The sequence below is a fragment of the Prionailurus bengalensis genome, chromosome D3, assembly GCF_016509475.1.
Source record: "Prionailurus bengalensis isolate Pbe53 chromosome D3, Fcat_Pben_1.1_paternal_pri, whole genome shotgun sequence".
Lineage (NCBI taxonomy): Eukaryota > Metazoa > Chordata > Mammalia > Carnivora > Felidae > Prionailurus > Prionailurus bengalensis.
The window spans coordinates 37,087,300-37,105,614 of NC_057356.1; the positions used below are offsets into that span (position 1 = coordinate 37,087,300).

At 41.0% G+C, this 18,315-nt stretch overlaps 1 protein-coding gene across 1 annotated transcript in view; it reads left to right on the forward strand.

Moving 5' to 3' along the window:
• Positions 1-18,315, forward strand: part of LAMA1 (laminin subunit alpha 1) — a 166,094-nt gene that overhangs the window by 131,953 nt on the left and 15,826 nt on the right. Inside the window, exons 43-53 of the mRNA XM_043558326.1 lie at positions 1,167-1,349; positions 1,992-2,146; positions 3,862-4,005; positions 4,991-5,124; positions 6,251-6,401; positions 7,162-7,286; positions 12,899-13,049; positions 13,712-13,856; positions 14,327-14,468; positions 17,320-17,434; positions 17,630-17,800. Of these exons, the coding sequence (XP_043414261.1) occupies positions 1,167-1,349; positions 1,992-2,146; positions 3,862-4,005; positions 4,991-5,124; positions 6,251-6,401; positions 7,162-7,286; positions 12,899-13,049; positions 13,712-13,856; positions 14,327-14,468; positions 17,320-17,434; positions 17,630-17,800 (1,616 nt within the window). The remainder of the gene's footprint in view (positions 1-1,166; positions 1,350-1,991; positions 2,147-3,861; positions 4,006-4,990; positions 5,125-6,250; positions 6,402-7,161; positions 7,287-12,898; positions 13,050-13,711; positions 13,857-14,326; positions 14,469-17,319; positions 17,435-17,629; positions 17,801-18,315) is intronic.

Consider the following 18,315-nt stretch of genomic DNA (forward strand, 5'->3'; position numbering starts at 1 on the left):
GGCAATTAAAGAACTCTTGCTTGGTAATCTTCCTTCATGAGGCAATAAAGCATTCTAAAATAAGCTCATAAATCACTTTAATATTGATGGTTTGGAAATGCACTATTCATTAAAATTTGAAATAGGATAACTTTTTAAAAGTGTAATACAAATGAATCCTGCTGCAATGCATTACTTCCATTCCTTCAACCTTCTCTTTTTTTCTTAAGAAGTCTTACAAGATGCCTTAACAACTCTAGAGTTCTTTCTGCTGGTTCACCTTGTAAACACGAGGATTACTGTGGGGACCTGGGCTTGGGGCGCTTTGGACTGACTTATAACCTTAAGTCATTGGAGAATTTTCTGATCTGGACAGTTCTTCCTTCCTTCCTCCCCTTCCCTCCCTCCCTCCCTCCTTCCTTTCCTTCAAGGATGCATGATGTATGTCGATTAAACACTTAAAAATATCTTTTTATTTGGAAATAATTTCAGACTTGCAGAAAAGTTGCCACAAGAGTCAAAAGAAACCTGTCTACTCTTTATTGGCCTTCTTCTAGTGTTAATATTTGTCCCATTTGTGATTGAATACTTTAAAAATGAATACTAGTGCCTTTTTTAAAAAAAATGCATCACCCAGATTTTCTAGAATAACTAAATTCCTCCTTACTGATTGTGACCATTTAGTCTTTACTGTGCTGTTATGTCTCCTAGCCAGTTGACACTGTGGGCAGATATCACTTCCTCTAGCCTGCCACACGCCCATCTCACCTACAAGTTTAAACTCCCTAACCTTCTTATCCACACACAGAGGGATCCGAAGAAAGTGTTTAAAGAATATGAGAAGGGAGGGATAGAAGGGAGACCAAAGAAAAAAGTGTAGCTTATTAAACAAAGACGATGCTGAGCACATGGCAATTAGCAGGTGTTGTCATGATCTCTCTATGTACTAAAATTTCAGTACAGAGGATTGTTACCAAGATTATTTCATTTCTCCCTCAAAGGGAGCAGTAAGGCATTGTGATATGCAGCCTTAATACTGCCTTTAAAAACCGGAAGCCCCATTTTGTGTTCAGCAGCCAGTAAGAAACACTGTAACAGGTTTCCATGTAAAGTTACATTTATTGTGGTTTATGGTTTTCTCCATGTATAATCACTGAAGTGCATGCTTGCATATACATTTATTTCAGGTGTCAGAGACAAAGGAGCCAAAATCAAAGAGCTGGCCTCATCTGCAAATCGGAGCGCTGCAAGCACCCTAAAGAAGGTTGTGGGATTGAGCAAGGAGCTGTTGAATACATCAACTGGCTTGTCCAGGGTTAATGCCGCCTTACAAGAGACAAACAAACTTCTGCAGGACTCTTCAATGACCAGTACGTTACAGTCTCCCTTCCCATTAGGAGAGTCTGCATCGTGAGATTTCGAACTGGCCAGGTGCACAATGGTGTCTTGTTCACAAACAGGATTCCTAAAGAATAAAAATGCACTGATATCTAGATTTGCATTTATAAAGAAAGAGAAGGGCCTTGGGTAGTGCCTGTTGCTGGTGCATTTTTCATATACAGTTGACCTTTGAACAACAGATTTCAACTGTGTGGGTCCACTATACAGACTTGATAAATATAGGTACTGAAAATATATTTTCTTATGATTTTCATAATAACATTTTCTTCAGCTTACTTTATTTGTTTTTACTTTACTGTAAGAATACAGTATAAAATACAGGTAACATATAAAACGTGCTATTTGATTATCTGTGTTATCGGTAAGGCTTCCAGTCAACTGTAGGCTATTCCTAGTTAAGTTTTGGGGGAGTCAAAAGTTTTACAGATTTGCAACAGCATAGGGTTTGAGTGCCTCAACCCCTGCGTTGTTCAAAGGTCAACTGTAGTTAGCAAAATTTCAAGGATTTGATTACTAGAATATTCTATTTGATCCAGTGCACTGGTAATGAAGAACTAATTTCTCTGGTTTCCGCCCTACCACCAACCTCTTTGCCACCTTGAACTTGTTAGCTCTGCTAGCTGGAAGAAGAGTTAAAGATGCAGAAACACAAGCCAGCCTTTTATTTGATCGGTTGAAGCCTCTGAAGATACTAGAAGAGAACCTGAGCAGAAACCTATCAGAAATCAAACTGCTGATCAGCCAGGCCCGGAAACAAGCAGCTTCTGTGAGTGTGGGCTTCTGTGGCTCTTGGGGATGTGGCCATCCCATAGCTGGAGCTCTTGATAACTCCAGGACTCGGGGAACTCCTGTGGAGGAGGTGACTGTCACACCGGTCCCCTGGACTTCCACGGACTCAGCTCTTACATCTCAGATTTCTCACAGCCTTGTCTGCAGTATATTTAAAACTTTATGTTAAGTATATTTACCTAAATACATACATATATTTTTTCAGTGGCAACTTACGACTTTTATGTATGTGCCTGTGCCGTGTCTCAAAAATACCTTCTTTCCTGCCCCAGACAGTATATTTAAATATACTACTTAATTAGTCTCATTTTCTGTGGGGTTTTTTTTTTTTTTTTTTGCTTTATTCAACATGTTTCAAAATGTTGTTAGCAAAGAGATCTCATGTCTGTATGGAGATTTATAATTGTAGCCTAGATGTATCAATTTATAACTATTAGCCAGCTGGTACAGAGCACGTGGTCAAAGTGTTTACATCTAAGTTTCAGTGGCAGAGTATGGTATTATTGCCATCATTTAGCCAACCTGGTGTTAATAATCCGAGTACTTTTCAGGACGTTTGCACACTACGAGCCTCATCCTCCAGGAGTCAGTCCAACAAAACACTCTAAACACACACAAATCCAGGTCACTAAATGCAAAAAACACTTGACAGCTGGAAAAGTACGAACGTGAGAAAATGTTTTACGGCCATCCGTAGCACATGGCACTGGTTGTGCTCTAAAGGAGAGGCATTTCAGGGAAATAATAATACTTTCAACAAAATATGCAGTTGTCACACTACTGGGGATTTATAGAGGATAAATGTGACCTCTGGTCTCATGCTCTTCTGCCTGAACCCTTCTAGTTAAGAAAAAGTTCTGGAATCTTGAATTCTCTCTCCCTCGGGTGGCCTTGTGGTTGGAAAAGGGCTGTAGGTTGACCTGGGCTCTGGTTTCTATTTATTTCAGTTAAAGTTACCAAATAAATGCAAGCCTGATAGATATTTCCAAATGCTCTGGTTAATACAAACCCATAATCTTTAAAATTAATATAAGTGGGCGCCTGGGTGGCGCAGTCGGTTAAGCGTCCGACTTCAGCCAGGTCACGATCTCGCGGTCCGTGAGTTCGAGCCCCGCGTCGGGCTCTGGGCTGATGGCTCAGAGCCTGGAGCCTGTTTCCGATTCTGTGTCTCCCTCTCTCTCTGCCCCTCCCCCGTTCATGCTCTGTCTCTCTCGGTCCCAAAAATAAAAATAAAACGTTGAAAAAAAAATTAAAAAAAAAATTAATATAAGAAATATATGCAAATACTTAAATATGTAGTAAGGACAAAAATCTCTCTATGAGTATTTGCTGAATGTATAAATAGATTATCCCTTAATTTATTTGTCAGACGACTGTCAAATATCCTCCCCGCGTGGTGTAAAGATGCCAAGGTGAACTGGAGAAGCTCCTTGTGTTAAGGAATTAAATCTCACATGAGTGAGACTCTTTCCAACATAAGATACTCTTAAAACTTCAAGAGTGATTTTTTAGTAGTTAAATAGTTCACCAAATAAACCCAAAACGTTATGAAACCCAAAACGTTGACGTATCATCAAGAGAGGAAACCTGCCAAACAGTGAAAGTCTGTTAGGAAGCAGCACTTTTGAACTCTTGGCATGCTGCCAGCGTGAGTCACTAAGTGATTAGAACACTTCCCCTTTCCTTTTACAGATTAAAGTCGCTGTGTCTGCAGACAGAGATTGTGTCCGGGCCTACCAGCCTCAGATTTCTTCTACTAACTATAACACCTTAACACTAAATGTTAAGACAAGTGAACCCGATAACCTTCTCTTCTACCTCGGGAGCAGCACCAGTGTGAGTGTGTACCTGCCGAAAGCAACAATGAATCTCTTACGAACGTGTATATTTTCTGAATCCGCAGGGTTGTTGTCTTTTTTTTTTTTTCTTTTATAGAAAAAAAAATAGGGCCTTGGTGAAATCACTAATTCTTCTAAGGAAACTAATAAGCATTTGCTGAACTGGTGGCATCAGATTAAAACACCCAGTACAAAACTGAATGCCTACGAGGAGGACCGTGGTATTGAGGAGAGAGGCTCTCCCCTCTGCCATCTTAATTGCTAGCTATGGGGTAGAATTTCCTATGTCTTCTGCAGCCTCTTCAGCCACTGAGTCTAGCATTGGGTCTGTAAAATCGATCTTGGTGGTTTACCAGGAGTGGAGGAGTGCACCCTAAGGGGCATATCAGAATTATCCAGCCTCCCCCAAGCTCTTCAACCCACCATTCTGGTAGTTCCCAGAAGGCAAGTCCCCTGTGGAAGACCACTGACACCTTTGGCTATACCAGTGGGCATGTGTGGGTCAGAACCTTTGGAGGGGGTGTTAGAGCAGAAAATACGAACAAGCACAAATTCTAAAACATCTTCTTTGGAGCTGAGGTGCCGAACACATGCAGGTCCGTGATGTGGGATTTCATGGCTTCTATCTTGCTGTGTGTTTCATGTTCATGTATTGCCTTTTCAGATTGAGCAGACAAGTACAGTGCCTTCCCTCATGCTCCTTGTAGGCTGCTGGTGACCCCCCGGGAGATTTCTTGGGGGAACTTTACAGAAGGCATTGTGGAAGGCCATGCTGGTGGGCCAGGGTGGTGGGGCACTCATGTCCAACAGTGGCTACTGTCTCCCGTGCTCTGAGTCATGCTCCAGCTCCAGGGAGAGGAACATTTAAAGACAAAAGACAGGTTTTTTTTGTTTGTTTGTTTTTAAGAGTAGAGAAAATGCTGTAGGGACTCATGCAAACAGTCTGGCACATAAACTCACCCCAACTCCTGCCCGCACCCCAGTCTGATTTCCTGGCAGTGGAGATGCGGCGAGGGAAGGTGGCCTTTCTCTGGGATATGGGCTCCGGGTCTACACGGTTGGAATTTCCAGACTTCCGAGCTGACGACAACAAATGGCACAGTATCTATGTAACCAGGTAGTGGAGAAAGTGCTCTCCAAGCATCTCTTTTCTTAAAACTGTACCTTATAAGTTTGTAATGTGTTTGTCACCTTATGTAATTGTCTTTGAAACTTCTGGGAAGTCAGACTGCAGCCAAATATAGTTGGTTTACATTACAGAAATAAGGACTTTTTAAAATTATTATTATTATTATTATTATTATTATTATTACAGAAGAAGTAAACTGTTACCAAAGTCAACAATCAAAAGAAGTAAAAGTTAAAAGTTTTTGTTACTTTTAGGACGTTTGGTCTAAATCTGAGGCAGCCAACCTAGTAAATTGTGTTCTTCCTCGTAGAGAGGGGTGGGAGGCAGCAGGGTAGAAATGCCACGTGGTTGGTGGGTGTGGTGTGCACACATAGAGGACAGAACGCAAGGATCCAGGTGGAGAATGTGGTTTCTTAAAATTCAGACCCAAAGCAAAACTCTCCCTTGTAAAGCCCCTCTCCAGAGGTAACTCCTTTTAAGCAGCTTTAGGTGTATCATTTTGCTTTTCTATAATATTATAGTGTATTGTTGATGGTGTGTTACGGCTGGAAATTTTTGTCTTTTGCTTTGTCATTTATAGACACGGAGTAATACTGAAGGCAGTGGACTGAATTAGATACACTAAAACCTTGCATTGCAAGTAACTTATTCTGCAAGTGTTCCACAAGATGAACAAACATTTCTAATAAATTTGAACTTGATAAATGAGTGACGTCTTGTAATACGAGTAGTATGTGACACTGAACATGACATGATCACAACTGGGCTGATGGTTCTTCAATTCGCTTTGATATACCAGTGCTTTTGGATTACAAGCATGTTTCTGGAACAATGATGCTTGCAAACCAAGGTTTTATTGTATATAATTTAACTTATTATCTAGAACTCTCTTAAGCACGAGGAAATGTATATGATTTAGAAGACCTACTTCACAAGAGCTTGGGAGTAAACTGGGGGCAAAGTGGGCAAGACTGGGAGAGGGAGACCAGTGGGAGCTGCCGAGGGACTGTGGGGAGAAACACCTAGAGGCTATGTTATAAACAGATGTGTATGTACGTGGAGGGGCTTGGAATTCTGAAAGTATTCTTTTTGCAATTCTTTGTGACCCTTACAGATTTGGAAACATTGGTTCATTGAGTGTAAAGGAAATGAGTGCAACTCAAAAGCCATCAGCAAAAACAAGTAAATCCCCTGGAACAGCGAAAGTTCTGGATGTAAACAATTCAACACTAATGTTTGTTGGAGGGCTTGGAGGACAGATCAAGGTAACATTCAGAATGTTCGTCTGTACAGGACCGGTTGCTTTTACCTGTATATAAAATTAATGTTCAAGTTATTGAATACCTCTTAGGCAGATGAATATTTTTTGTTTCTATCATTTTGCTTAATGACAGTAAATTTGCAGAGTGGGCTGGTTTTAGAAAGCAAAGGATCCTGCTGGATAAATAGCATAAATGGAAAAGAAGCCAGTGGTTCATTTTGCTATTTGAATTTCTTTTCCAGTACTCAAACAGGAAATTCAATATTCCACCTTAATTTCTGTAGTTTCCCTTATTGCTATTCTAAACTCTAGTGGTAGAATAATGCTAATTAGTGTTTAGCACAGGAGCCTATGGTATGTGTTTTATTATACCTGTTACCCCTTTACCGAATAAAGTTCAGTCACCTGGACTTACTTGGTTCAGTGCTCTGAAATGAGAGTAGGAGTCTCCTTCCAGCCAGACCCTCACACCCGACATGCTCTGAGCCTCTGTTTCCTCATCTGTGAAAGGGGCTTCTCTCCAGGGATCCTGGTAACCAAGGTGATCTTTAAGATCCTGTCAGGTTGTCACTCATTCTAGGATCCTACTTAATAATCGGAAGGAAATTCAGTGATTCCAACCTGGCCTTTTTTCTGGATGTTGCTTTCTCAAAATTTGGATTTGTTAGATTTGAGCTCCTAGGAAGGAGTTTCGTGCACATAGAGAATTTACTCCTTTCCTTCTGAAACGTGTGGGCTGTGCTTGTTTTGCTTGTTTATATTAGAAGTCTCCTGCTGTGAAGGTTACTCATTTTAAAGGCTGCATGGGAGAGGCCTTCTTGAACGGACAGTCCATCGGCCTGTGGAACTATGTTGAACGGGAGGGCAAGTGCCACGGCTGCTTCGGAAGGTAACATGCGCTATAATCTAACACACAGTATGTTATTAACATCTGGCAGCTGCTTAGAGGATTCACGAGCACATCATGGGTGGTACAGAGTCTGTGATATCGGACATCTCACCGCTAAGGATGTGATGTAGGTCCTTTACTAATAGAAGTTTGGGTATCATTTTTAACCTCTAAAAAGTACTGTTTTCACTGTGCCATATGCTTTTTCATCATGGATCATAAAACTGAGAAGCATCAGACATCCTCTCCAACAACCTTCTGTCTCAGAGAGCCACAGCAAAGTCTTCGGTAAATCCCTGTGTGTCTTTACTTTGAAAATACCTCCAAGGATAAGAATTTTCTTTGTGCTGTCAGATTTTATGGATAAGTACTTTCCTATTCTTAAATTCTAAAATTCTAGAAATTAAATGCATTTGGCAGTGGAGAACAACTACCTAAAATCGTCTTGCAGGTATTAATGTAACAGCAGGCATTTAATAACAAGCCCACTGAGCTCAACACTCCCTGCGTTACTTTCTAAAAAGGTAATTGCAGTTTCGTAAATGTACAAGACCTGTTTTCTAGCACTTCAGTAATTAAGACAATAGATTGCCTTTGCCATTAGAGAAATGAAACATCTGATAGGATTCTGTCATCTAATGGGCTGCTCTGTCTAGATAGATATCTGTAATTAACAGTGAGCTGTGACAAGATCAGTTGGAAGCAACTCCCATTACATTTGGAAACTTGTGGGCGAGTTTTCATTTTTTTACTGTCAGATCTGTTTTCTCTTAGGGCTCAGAGCTTGGGATTTTGTGGTTTGAGCCTTTTCTTTGCTACTTTCCCCTGACTCAGCTTGCTTTCAAAGTCATGACCAGAAGCTTCGTTATTGGAGCCTTCTGGAAAAAAAAAAAAAAAAAAATTAGCTTTGGAATCTAACTTACTCAGGCTCCCTCTCCTACCAAAATCCCTCTTGGTGACTTTGTAGTAAGTCACTTACTTTGTGGAGATTTGATTTCTTCTTTCAGAAAAGGAAAATGGTAATCATGTTTGTCTTACCTCCCAAAAGTGGGGTGATGAACACCTAGCATGATGTATGTGAAAATACTCAATGAATTTGAGACTGTTTCCCTCTGATCTTTCTGCAGTGATAATCCACTGCTTTTTAGATAAATGTCTCAGTTATTTTCTTGACAATAAGCATGTGAAAACCAGAGGTTCTGTAATTGGCAAATATAATAAAAAACGATATTACCTACTGAGGTAATGGCACCAGCTCTAGAACTCAGGGAGCAGAGAACTCCCCATCACATTTTCCTCGTGCTTTTTCTCTAGCAGGGACATTTCCCCAGCAATAGTGATTTGAACTTGAAAAATGTTCTGGCCCCTGGACCTCTGGGCCCCACATTGACCCCAGATCATTAATCTTACTTGTAGAAAGGAAAGTCTTGACAGAGATGGAAAATTTCTAATATGGAAAATGTCCCCCTGTGCTTTAGCTGTTACAGTATCCCCAATTTCACCTGCCATTTTCAGGGTTATCTTAAAACCGCTGACCTTAAACTGTAGCAATGAGTGAATCTGATGATTGCTAGCTCTTTTCTTTTGTTGGAGAGGAAGTCAATTTTCTATGTGGCCACTCGTTTTCTTCTGAGATCTGCCCTCCCACTGCATGTCTACCCAACCTGGACCTCCGGGGAAAGAGGAAGGTTGCTCCAAACTCGGGAGGGACTGGCAGGTGCCACCACCCTCCCAACGCATGTTCTGGAACTGGCTTTTTTGCTGGAAGGCTGACCACCCAGCTGAACCTTAGGGTCATACTGACTCATTAGCTCAATCAGAGTTTTGATTACATGTTTTTCTGGGCACTGAACAAATCAACTGGCTATTCTTATACTGACTACCACTTCTAAAGTATGTTGTGTGTGTGTTTTTTTTTAAAGAATATTAGTTTGATAGGATATTAATAAATACTTTTTTAAAGTGGGGGTGTCAGATGTGTCCTGACCATAAATGTTTGGGAAATAGTGCGTTAAATGATTAAGTACATTTCCTGATTGTGAAGCATCCAGAGCCCCTAATGTGCGAATGTGCAGTAACCTTGTCCTTGGGATGGGCTGGAGTTGCACCATTTCCAAACTCACTTGATCCCAAACTCTCTAAAAAGCAGCATTCCAGAGTTGCTGGTGTTCCACAGAACACATACCATGGCAAGTGCTGAGACAGACACAGCTGATGCTTTCTGTCTGTATTTGTAAACTGAATTGTCTTCATTTTAGGCAACCATCCCTACCCTATTAGACAAAGACTTGAGCTCAAAGAATTAAACTAATTCTAGTAAATGAATCAATTTTAGCAGACCAGTGATTAGAATTCAGTGTGCATTGCACCTCTGCGTGTAACCTGCCATTTTAAATCATTAGTGTGGTCAACTGATGTCCTTTAGATTTAAAAAGATAATTTTCTCAATAGAAACATTTACCTGTAACTTTGACTTATATTTTTTTAAATTTATTTTTTATTTTTTTATTAAAAAAATTTTTTTAACGTTTTATTTTTATTTTTGAGACAGGGAGAGACAGAGCATGAACAGGGGAGGGTCAGAGAAAGGGAGACACAGAATCTGAAACAGGCTCCAGGCTCTGAGCTGTCAGCACAGATCCCGACGCGGGGCTCGAACTCACGGATGGCGAGATCGTGACCTGAGCCGAAGTCGGCCGCTTAACCGACTGGGCCACCCAGGCGCCCCTTTTACTTATATTACCAACTAAATGAATTGAATTTTTTGTTTTATTCCTCCTTGAATATATTTACACTTCTTTATATGCTATCAATGTATGTTAATAATTATGAACAATCTCTTAAATTCTTAAAGGATATTACAAAAGAAACCATGGATTCTAACAGTTTTCACCTAAATATGGAAAAAAAAACCTTTTTATTTGATTAACAGGACTTTATTCTTGTATTAGTTATGAGTGGATGTTGTGATAGGCTGTGTAGCTGACTTTTGGGACAGGTCAGTCGCCTGCGTTCAGGGCACTCTTCTAGGTGCTGGCAAGGTCAACGTCAGTCACATGAGTTCATCATCTCCTCCAACATCTCCTGGTGTATAGGAGAGAGAGCCATATGAAAGCACAGAGCAAGTACTCTGTGCTGTGGCAGGAGGAGGTGACAGGTGAAGCAGCATCTTAGGCCTGGGCCCAGGTGCTACCCCATTCACTCTCGTAACAGCTGCCCAGAGTGCTGATGGTACCACAGTAGGTATTACCCCTGTCATGAGTGAGAGCTCGGACCAGAGGCCTAGTCATTCTTTAAGGCTCACAGGGCTGAGGGCTGGGGAGGGAGGGTGTCTCTCTAGGCCTGCCTGACTACAGGACTCTCACCTGGAATTGCTGGGTCTGGAACAGAGCTTTCCGTAAAGTGCTTTTGCCAACCCTGCTTTCATTTGTGCTGGGGCCTCTTGTCTGGGCAGGGACCTGGAGCTGCCTTCCTGTGGCCCACCTGCGATCAGGCGCCTGGGCCTCACGGTTATAGAATGGAAGCCTGACCCACAAGGGGACAAGCCCCAGAAGTGTGTCATTGACCCCGGGTCAAGAACCTCCGAAGACGTGCATTCACAAGTTGGTTCATTTGAATGCACCCCTCTTTGTGCTGCCTCATTGGGGCAGGCCCTGCTGATGGAGAGAAGCCAGAAGTAGAGAGTCCACATTCTTGAGAACAGAGAACTCAGGAGTTCTGGGGAAGGAGAGGGTGTGTGCAGCGGAACAAGACAGATTTCTGGAGTTCTGTTTGAAACCTGGTTTCACTATTTTCTTGGGTGTGCTCTTTGAAAAGGTACTTAATTTTTGAGGTTCAGGTTTTAAGAGGCAAAATGGCAGCCCTTCAGGGACCTCCGAACAAAGCAGAATCATCAGAGCTAAATGTACTGAACATATAAGTGCCAAGCATTGTCTAAAGAACTTGACATGTATTAAATCATGCACAGCCTTCCTGAGAGCTATTGTTTTCCTTATTTTATAGATGAAAAGAATGAAGCGCAGAGACATTAGGTAACTTTTCCGAGTTCACACAGCTAGTAAATTGAAGGACTGGGATTTGAACCCCAACAATCTGGTTCTAGAGTCCGCATCCTTAACCCCATGAAACTGGTCAGCCAAGAGCTAGAGCAATGGAACATGCTTGTAGGAAGTCACAGCTTTAGGAATTAAATAACAGAGAATTAAGCCATAGTTTTTTTTTTTTTTTTCTGAGCCGAAGTCGGATGGTTTTTTTTTTTTTCCAATATATGGAGTTTATTGTTAAATTGGTTTCCATACAACACCCAGTGCTCATCCCAACAGGTGTCCTCCTCAATACCCATCACCCACCCCCCCCTCCCTCCCACCCCCCATCAACCCTCAGTTTGTTCTCAGTTCTTAAGAGTCTCTTATGCTTTGGCTCTCGCCCTCTCTAACCTCTTTTTTTTTCCTTCCCCTCCCCCATGGGTTTCTGTTAAGTTTCTCAGGATCCACATAAGAGTGAAACCATATGGTATCTGTCTATAGTTTCTTTACGCAGAGTGCATTTCAAGTTATATACACTTCCTGAAAGAGGTCAAAAGACAGCAATCTTTAGAAAAAACTGGACTGTGGGAAGCTATCAGTTTGAAACCTCAGGTTTCACAAAGCACCGCTATGTTTGTTCTGTGGATGGAAACAGTGTCACTGGTTACTTGTCCTGCTTGGAGATAGGGCACTGAGTTTGCTTATTCCACTGGGAGAAGTACAAATTCCTACCCCAAACACACCAAAGTCCGAGTTTCACTCTGAAGCCCAGAAACATTTTTGAAACCTATTAGGACATGTTCCAGATAAACTTACTTTGTAATTAAAGCGTGAATAAAGTCAGCCTTTTGAGGTGTGGGGAAGACCAGAAAACACTCACCTGAGAAGTACTGAGGTCTGTATTAAATAACTTTGTTCTAAGTTCATCCTGCAGATTTTTGATATATATATAATATATATATAAATTATATATATATTATATATATATATTTGTCAGTGATTTGATATATATAATATATATATAATTTATATATATATTATATATATATTTGTCAGTTATTTATATATATAATATATATATAATTTATATATATATTATATATATATATTTGTCAGTGATTTTTTTTTTTTGCACAGTGGTCCTGCTACATCGATGTAGGTTTGTTTTCCATCATTACTCCAGTTTAGCTGATGTATTAGTTAAAACCAGCAGAGGGTGATAACATGCTAATATAAAAATTACTCTGAAAGCTTTGGAATTAAGAAAGGACAGTTACATTATAGGACATTGGAACAAAGAGTCTACTTGATAAGTAGAAATATTTAGAGCAGTTATCCATCCTTTGAAGACATTCCTTTTTACTACAGTCAACACTGCCTACATTTTCCTTTCCATATAAAGCAACTGGCATTTGTTTTGCATAATCTCATGGCAAGCATATTTTAAGATATGATTTATGCTTCTTATCAGATTATGGAAATAATAGCTCTACCAGTTTTTGTGAGGGAGAGAACTCAATGAAGGTATTTCTTCTCCTTAACTGCCTTCCTGAGAATAGATTGTATTTCATCTGCTCTGCTTTGCAGCCCCCAGAACGAAGACTCGTCCTTCCATTTTGATGGGAGTGGTTACTCGGTTGTGGAGAAGACGCTCCGGGCTACCGTGACTCAGATAATTATGCTTTTTAGTACCTTTTCACCCAACGGGCTTCTTCTCTACCTTGCTTCAAATGGCACTGTAAGAGGCTTTATGGGACAGCAGACTCCACCGTGTATATACAGTCAGATTGCTAGGAGGATATTTATGTTTAATGACTGCTTCATGAGCATATGCAAATATAATGTATACATATGTATGCCATACTATTTCCCCGTTTTAAGAAATGTATTATAAATTCACCAAAGAACCTTTGGAAAATACAGTACAGAGTACCAAGTAGAAAACAGCCTTCCAATCATTGTAGAGAGCAGTAACATTTGTTATTAAATTTTGACTTTCATATATCTTGCTCCACATTCACTGTGATCACTGTGGCCTTTGAATTCCATCGACAGGAATTTCATGTTATTTTTATCCTATTGTGCACGTGATCTCTCTGGATCTTCTAGTTTTATTTTTAGGACTGGTCCATGTAATCTCAATGAAAAAGATACAAAGATTCCATTTCTCTTACTGAGTTGTGGATTTGGGCAACAATGCATTCCTCTCCTTTATATCAGTGTAGTATTCTAGAAAGTCTTCCCGGACACTTTAGTTTCCTAACAGAGACCTCTGACTGTTAGGCCAGATCCAGTTTTCTGAGTTTGACTTTGGAAGACTTCTGCCATCCTTGCCTTGGGAGGGAAAGGGGATCCGTAAGAATGACATAGCCCTGGGTAACTCTTTTCTCTTCTTCACAGAAAGACTTTGTATCCATCGAGCTGGTGCGTGGCAGAGTTAGAGTTACAGTTGACCTGGGTTCAGGGCCTCTTGCTCTTATTACAGACAGACGCTATAACAACGGAACCTGGTATAAAATCGCCTTCCAGCGAAACCGAAAGCAAGTTAAGTGCACAGAAGGGCAAGGAGATACTGGTCACCCTCATAGACATAGAAATCCTTCCAAAATCAGCAGTCTTTATGTACTTGGTGGCTCCTTGGGTATTCTTGAATGATACTCTAATAGAAAGCCATTGTTTTCTTTGAAATGCTAAACGCCAGGATTCACATTTTGCTGGAGAAATGTTATAATTCTATTTTTCTATGGTTTCCAGGTGCATTACTTAATATTAAATGCTGAATTGGAATCAAGGATCAAATCCATTCGCTTTTCTGCCACACACATACTGCTGTCATTTTAGTTTTGTATATTCTGGATTCACTGACTTTTGTACAGAGGATTTAATAGTCAAGAACACTCCCTGGTCAAATGTGCAGAATGTGAAAGAGTATGTCTTTATAAATGAACTTTGGTTTTACTTTAATGCAGAAAGTGATTTTCATTTTCTTGTCTCTTCTATTCGATCTCATTTTAGGACTCCTAGCAGTTATTGATGCATATAACACCAGTTATAAAGAAACGAAGCAAGGTGAAACTCCAGGAGCATCTTCTGACCTCAATCGTCTAGATAAAGATCCAATTTATGTGGGTGGATTACCTAGGTCAAGAATTGTAAGGTATATATCATATGGCCCATTTGTCATGCCTGTAATTGCCAAATGTGTCAGTTTCCCAGGGCTGCCATAATAAGGTGCCCCAAGCCAGGGGACTTAAACAACTGTGGAGGCTACAAGTCCAAAATCAAGGTGTCGGCAAAATTGCTTCCGTCTGAGGGTTGTGAGAAAGAATCTGTTCCATGCCTCTCTCCTAGCTTCTGGGAGTTTCAGGCATTCCTCAGCTCGTGGATGGCTTTCTCTTTGCTTCTTATTACACTGTCTTCCCTCTGTGTATGTCTCTGTGACCAAATTTCCCTTTTTAAATTTATTTTTGGATGTGAGCAGAGAGACAGGGAGAGATAATCCGAAGCAGGCTCCATGTTGTCAGCACAGACCCCGGCGTGGGGCTCGATCTCATGAATCACGAGATCATGACCTGAGCCAAAATCAAGAGCTAGACACGTAACCAACTGAGCCACCCAGGTGCCCCTAAATTTCCCTTTTTATAATGACAATGGTCATATTGGATTAGGACCTATCCTAATGACCTCATCTTAACTTGATTACATCGAAAAAGACCTTATTTCCAAATAAGGTCACATTCACAGGTACTGGGGGTTAGGACTTCATCATCTTTTGTGAGGGACAAATTTTAATCCCTAACGTCTGCCTTGATTCAAACCACTGTGTGTCTACTAATTGGGATGTAAAGAAATCCTCCTGCAGTAAAATTAATGATTTTCTATGTGTTGCCTTTAGAACATCTAGTGATTGTTACTAATTGTTACTTAATATGGTACAGTATTCTTAGACCCCACTTTCACTCATAAGTTGTTCCTTCTAGACATTTCAGAATAGTAGAATCTTTTTCAGGGCAAAAAAAAAAAAATCATGCTGTCTGCATTTCTCCTTTGCGTGATGAGAATGAATAACGTATGTGAAAGTTGAAACACCAGCATCAGGAAGTTGGAAGAAAGGTGGCAGAGAAGGCAATGAGATCCTTTTGTAACACTGATTCATGTTTAGCTTTGTGACTTTAATAATTTGCATAAGATCTCTGTGGGTCTTTGTTCTTAGTTGTGTCATTTTGGACTGGACAAATGAAGCCTGAAGTTTCTTTCACACCATTAAAAACAAAAACCTCCTATACCAAAGGCCAGCAGTCGAGGCAAGATAGATTCTGGGGAGTGGGATTACCAAATGTCCAAACTGATTCACCTAGCCCGGTGGTCTTCAAAGAAGTTAGTAGCACAGCTACTCCCCTACTACTACCGCACTAACTACAGCTGAGTTCTTACATGCACTCCTAATCAGCGGCACGGAAGTGCGTCCACACTGGTTGCTGTTAAGCTGAGCAGTCCAGATTCACTCCTCACCCCTCTTCTTTGCCAGAAATTTCTGAAAGTTCCAAGGGACACAGCTTACCACCACAGTCACCAGTACCCTCCCCCCACACCCTATCTTGAAATGAATTACACTTAAACTTCAGGGGGAGTTGGTCACTTGTCCCAGGTCTTACCCCTCTGCCAGGATGGAGCCAGGATTGGAAGCCAGTTTCCTAATTCCCTATTCCAGATATCGTTTCCTCACATGGTGGCAGCAGGGTGGGTGCTCCTGTAGCAACAAGCTGTGCCACAGTTCATCTGTACTCTACCGAGATGGACACTGTGCAGACAATGGAGAAAAGATCCCCCTTTCCAGGAAGACATTCCAAATAACAGACTTTTATGCTAGAAGGGACCTGGGTATCTATCAAGACCAGCCTCTTCAATTACAAAGGAAGAAACATATCCAGAAAAGTTAAAATCTGCCCTAAATCTTGTAGTTGCCTAATGGTCTGCAGCTCACTACTCAACACAGAGGGAAAGGAAAGTGAGATGTGACTCTATCTGGAAACCATGTGACTTCAGAGTTCTCCTGTGACTAGCTGATGCTTCAGAGTATAACTTAAGAGATGTTCAGTCATCTCCATATTTTGGAAATGAGAGACTGATCATATTACAACCTCACCCCAACCAGCAGTGTGGCAACTTCTATTAAGAAAAATATGGTAGTGGGGCACCTGGGTGGCTCAGTTGGTTCAGCACCCAACTCTTGATTTTGACTCAGGTCATGATCTCACAGTTTGTGAGATCAAGCCTCACATCAGGCTCTCTGCTGACAGTGAGGAGCCTACTTGGGATTCTCCTGCTCCCTCTCTGCTGCTCGCATGTGCACACACACGCTCTCTAAAAATAAATAACAAAGAGAAAAATATAGGGGCACCTGGGTGGCGCAGTCGGTTAAGCGTCCGACTTCAGCCAGGTCACGATCTCGCGGTCCGTGAGTTCGAGCCCCGTGTCGGGCTCTGGGCTGATGGCTCAGAGCCTGGAGCCTGTTTCCGATTCTGTGTCTCCCTCTCTCTCTGCCCCTCCCCCGTTCATGCTCTGTCTCTCTCTGTCCCAAAATAAATAAACGTTGAAAAAAAATAAAAAGTTTAAAAAAAAGAGAAAAATATAGTACTGATTTGGATTTCAATCTATGTGCTATTGTTTCCTTATGACTGTGTACTGTCTTTCTTATAATTGGCCTGTTTTAATGAGTATATTTAAATTGCAGTGACTACAGTACTTTCCCTTAAAATATGATGCATTTTTGTCTAGGTAGCCATTTAGTCAAACTCCCTAAATTCAACCCCTTTCCTTGGTCCTAAGGAGAGGCTTCATTAGACCTAAAGTCTTCACCATCAATACCCTTCTTAGTGGGAGACTTAGACATTTCTGCAGAATGACACATAGAAGCAGATCTTCTTTACCTGTAGGTCTATTTTTATTCCTTCTTTCAAAAATGGAGTTATAAAATCCAAATCTTGTTCTCGTGCCCTTCTCTACAGGAAAGGTGTCACCAGCAAAAGCTATGTGGGCTGTATCAAAAACCTGGAAATATCCAGATCAACCTTTGATTTACTCAGAAATTCCTATGGAGTGAGAAAAGGCTGTATACTGGAGGTAGGAAGCCTTTTATTAATATTTGAATGAGTTTTTGCAAATGTCCACTGACTTACCAACATAATAAGGTAGCAAAATCTAACACAGTGCGATGGATGGAAAAGAGATGATGGGGAGACCAGCAGTAAACCCCACCATGGGCGATTCAGTGCTTAGGAGTCCTGATGGTGTTCTTTTTGCCTCCTTTTTAACCAGCCTATCCGAACTGTTAGCTTCTTGAAAGGTGGCTATGTTGAATTGTCACCCAGGTCTTTGTTGCCAGAATCGGAACTGTTGGCAACATTTGCCACCAAGAACAGCAGTGGCATCATCCTGGCTGCCCTGGGCAAGCATGGGGAGAAGCAGGGTCATCGGCAGGCCCACGGGGTGAGTAGCTCAAATGCTATTGTTATTCAGCCACAAGCTCAAGAAGCACTAGTTGGAAAATGACTTGGTCGTGAACATTATCATAGCAGTGTGGCCAGTTGTTTATAAGTGTGCATTTTAATAAGTAGCAGTTACTATCGCTGAATGTCTTCCCCTATGAATCAGTGAACTCTTTGTGGTACACATTTTTCTTGTCTACCTACTGAGAAGGCAGATACTTGCTGTCTACCCCTCATTCTTTTCAAGCTCATTCAGAGCTTTTTTTCCACATGTTATGGTGGCTACTCTTTATTCTAAGGCTAAGAAAGTAAATCCTTCAGTTCTGTAGAGTTTTTTAGTGTGCTGCTCCATGGAGCACAATTTTCCTTATCTACAAATAGGATTGAAGTCAGCAGAAAGAGAAATGTGGCCTGTGATCAGCACAGTGGGGCAGCTGTAGAAGAGAGAAAAGTTGATGGGTTTCCATATTTATATTCCATTTTAAGAGCATAGATATACCCTTTCTTTTGCTCAAA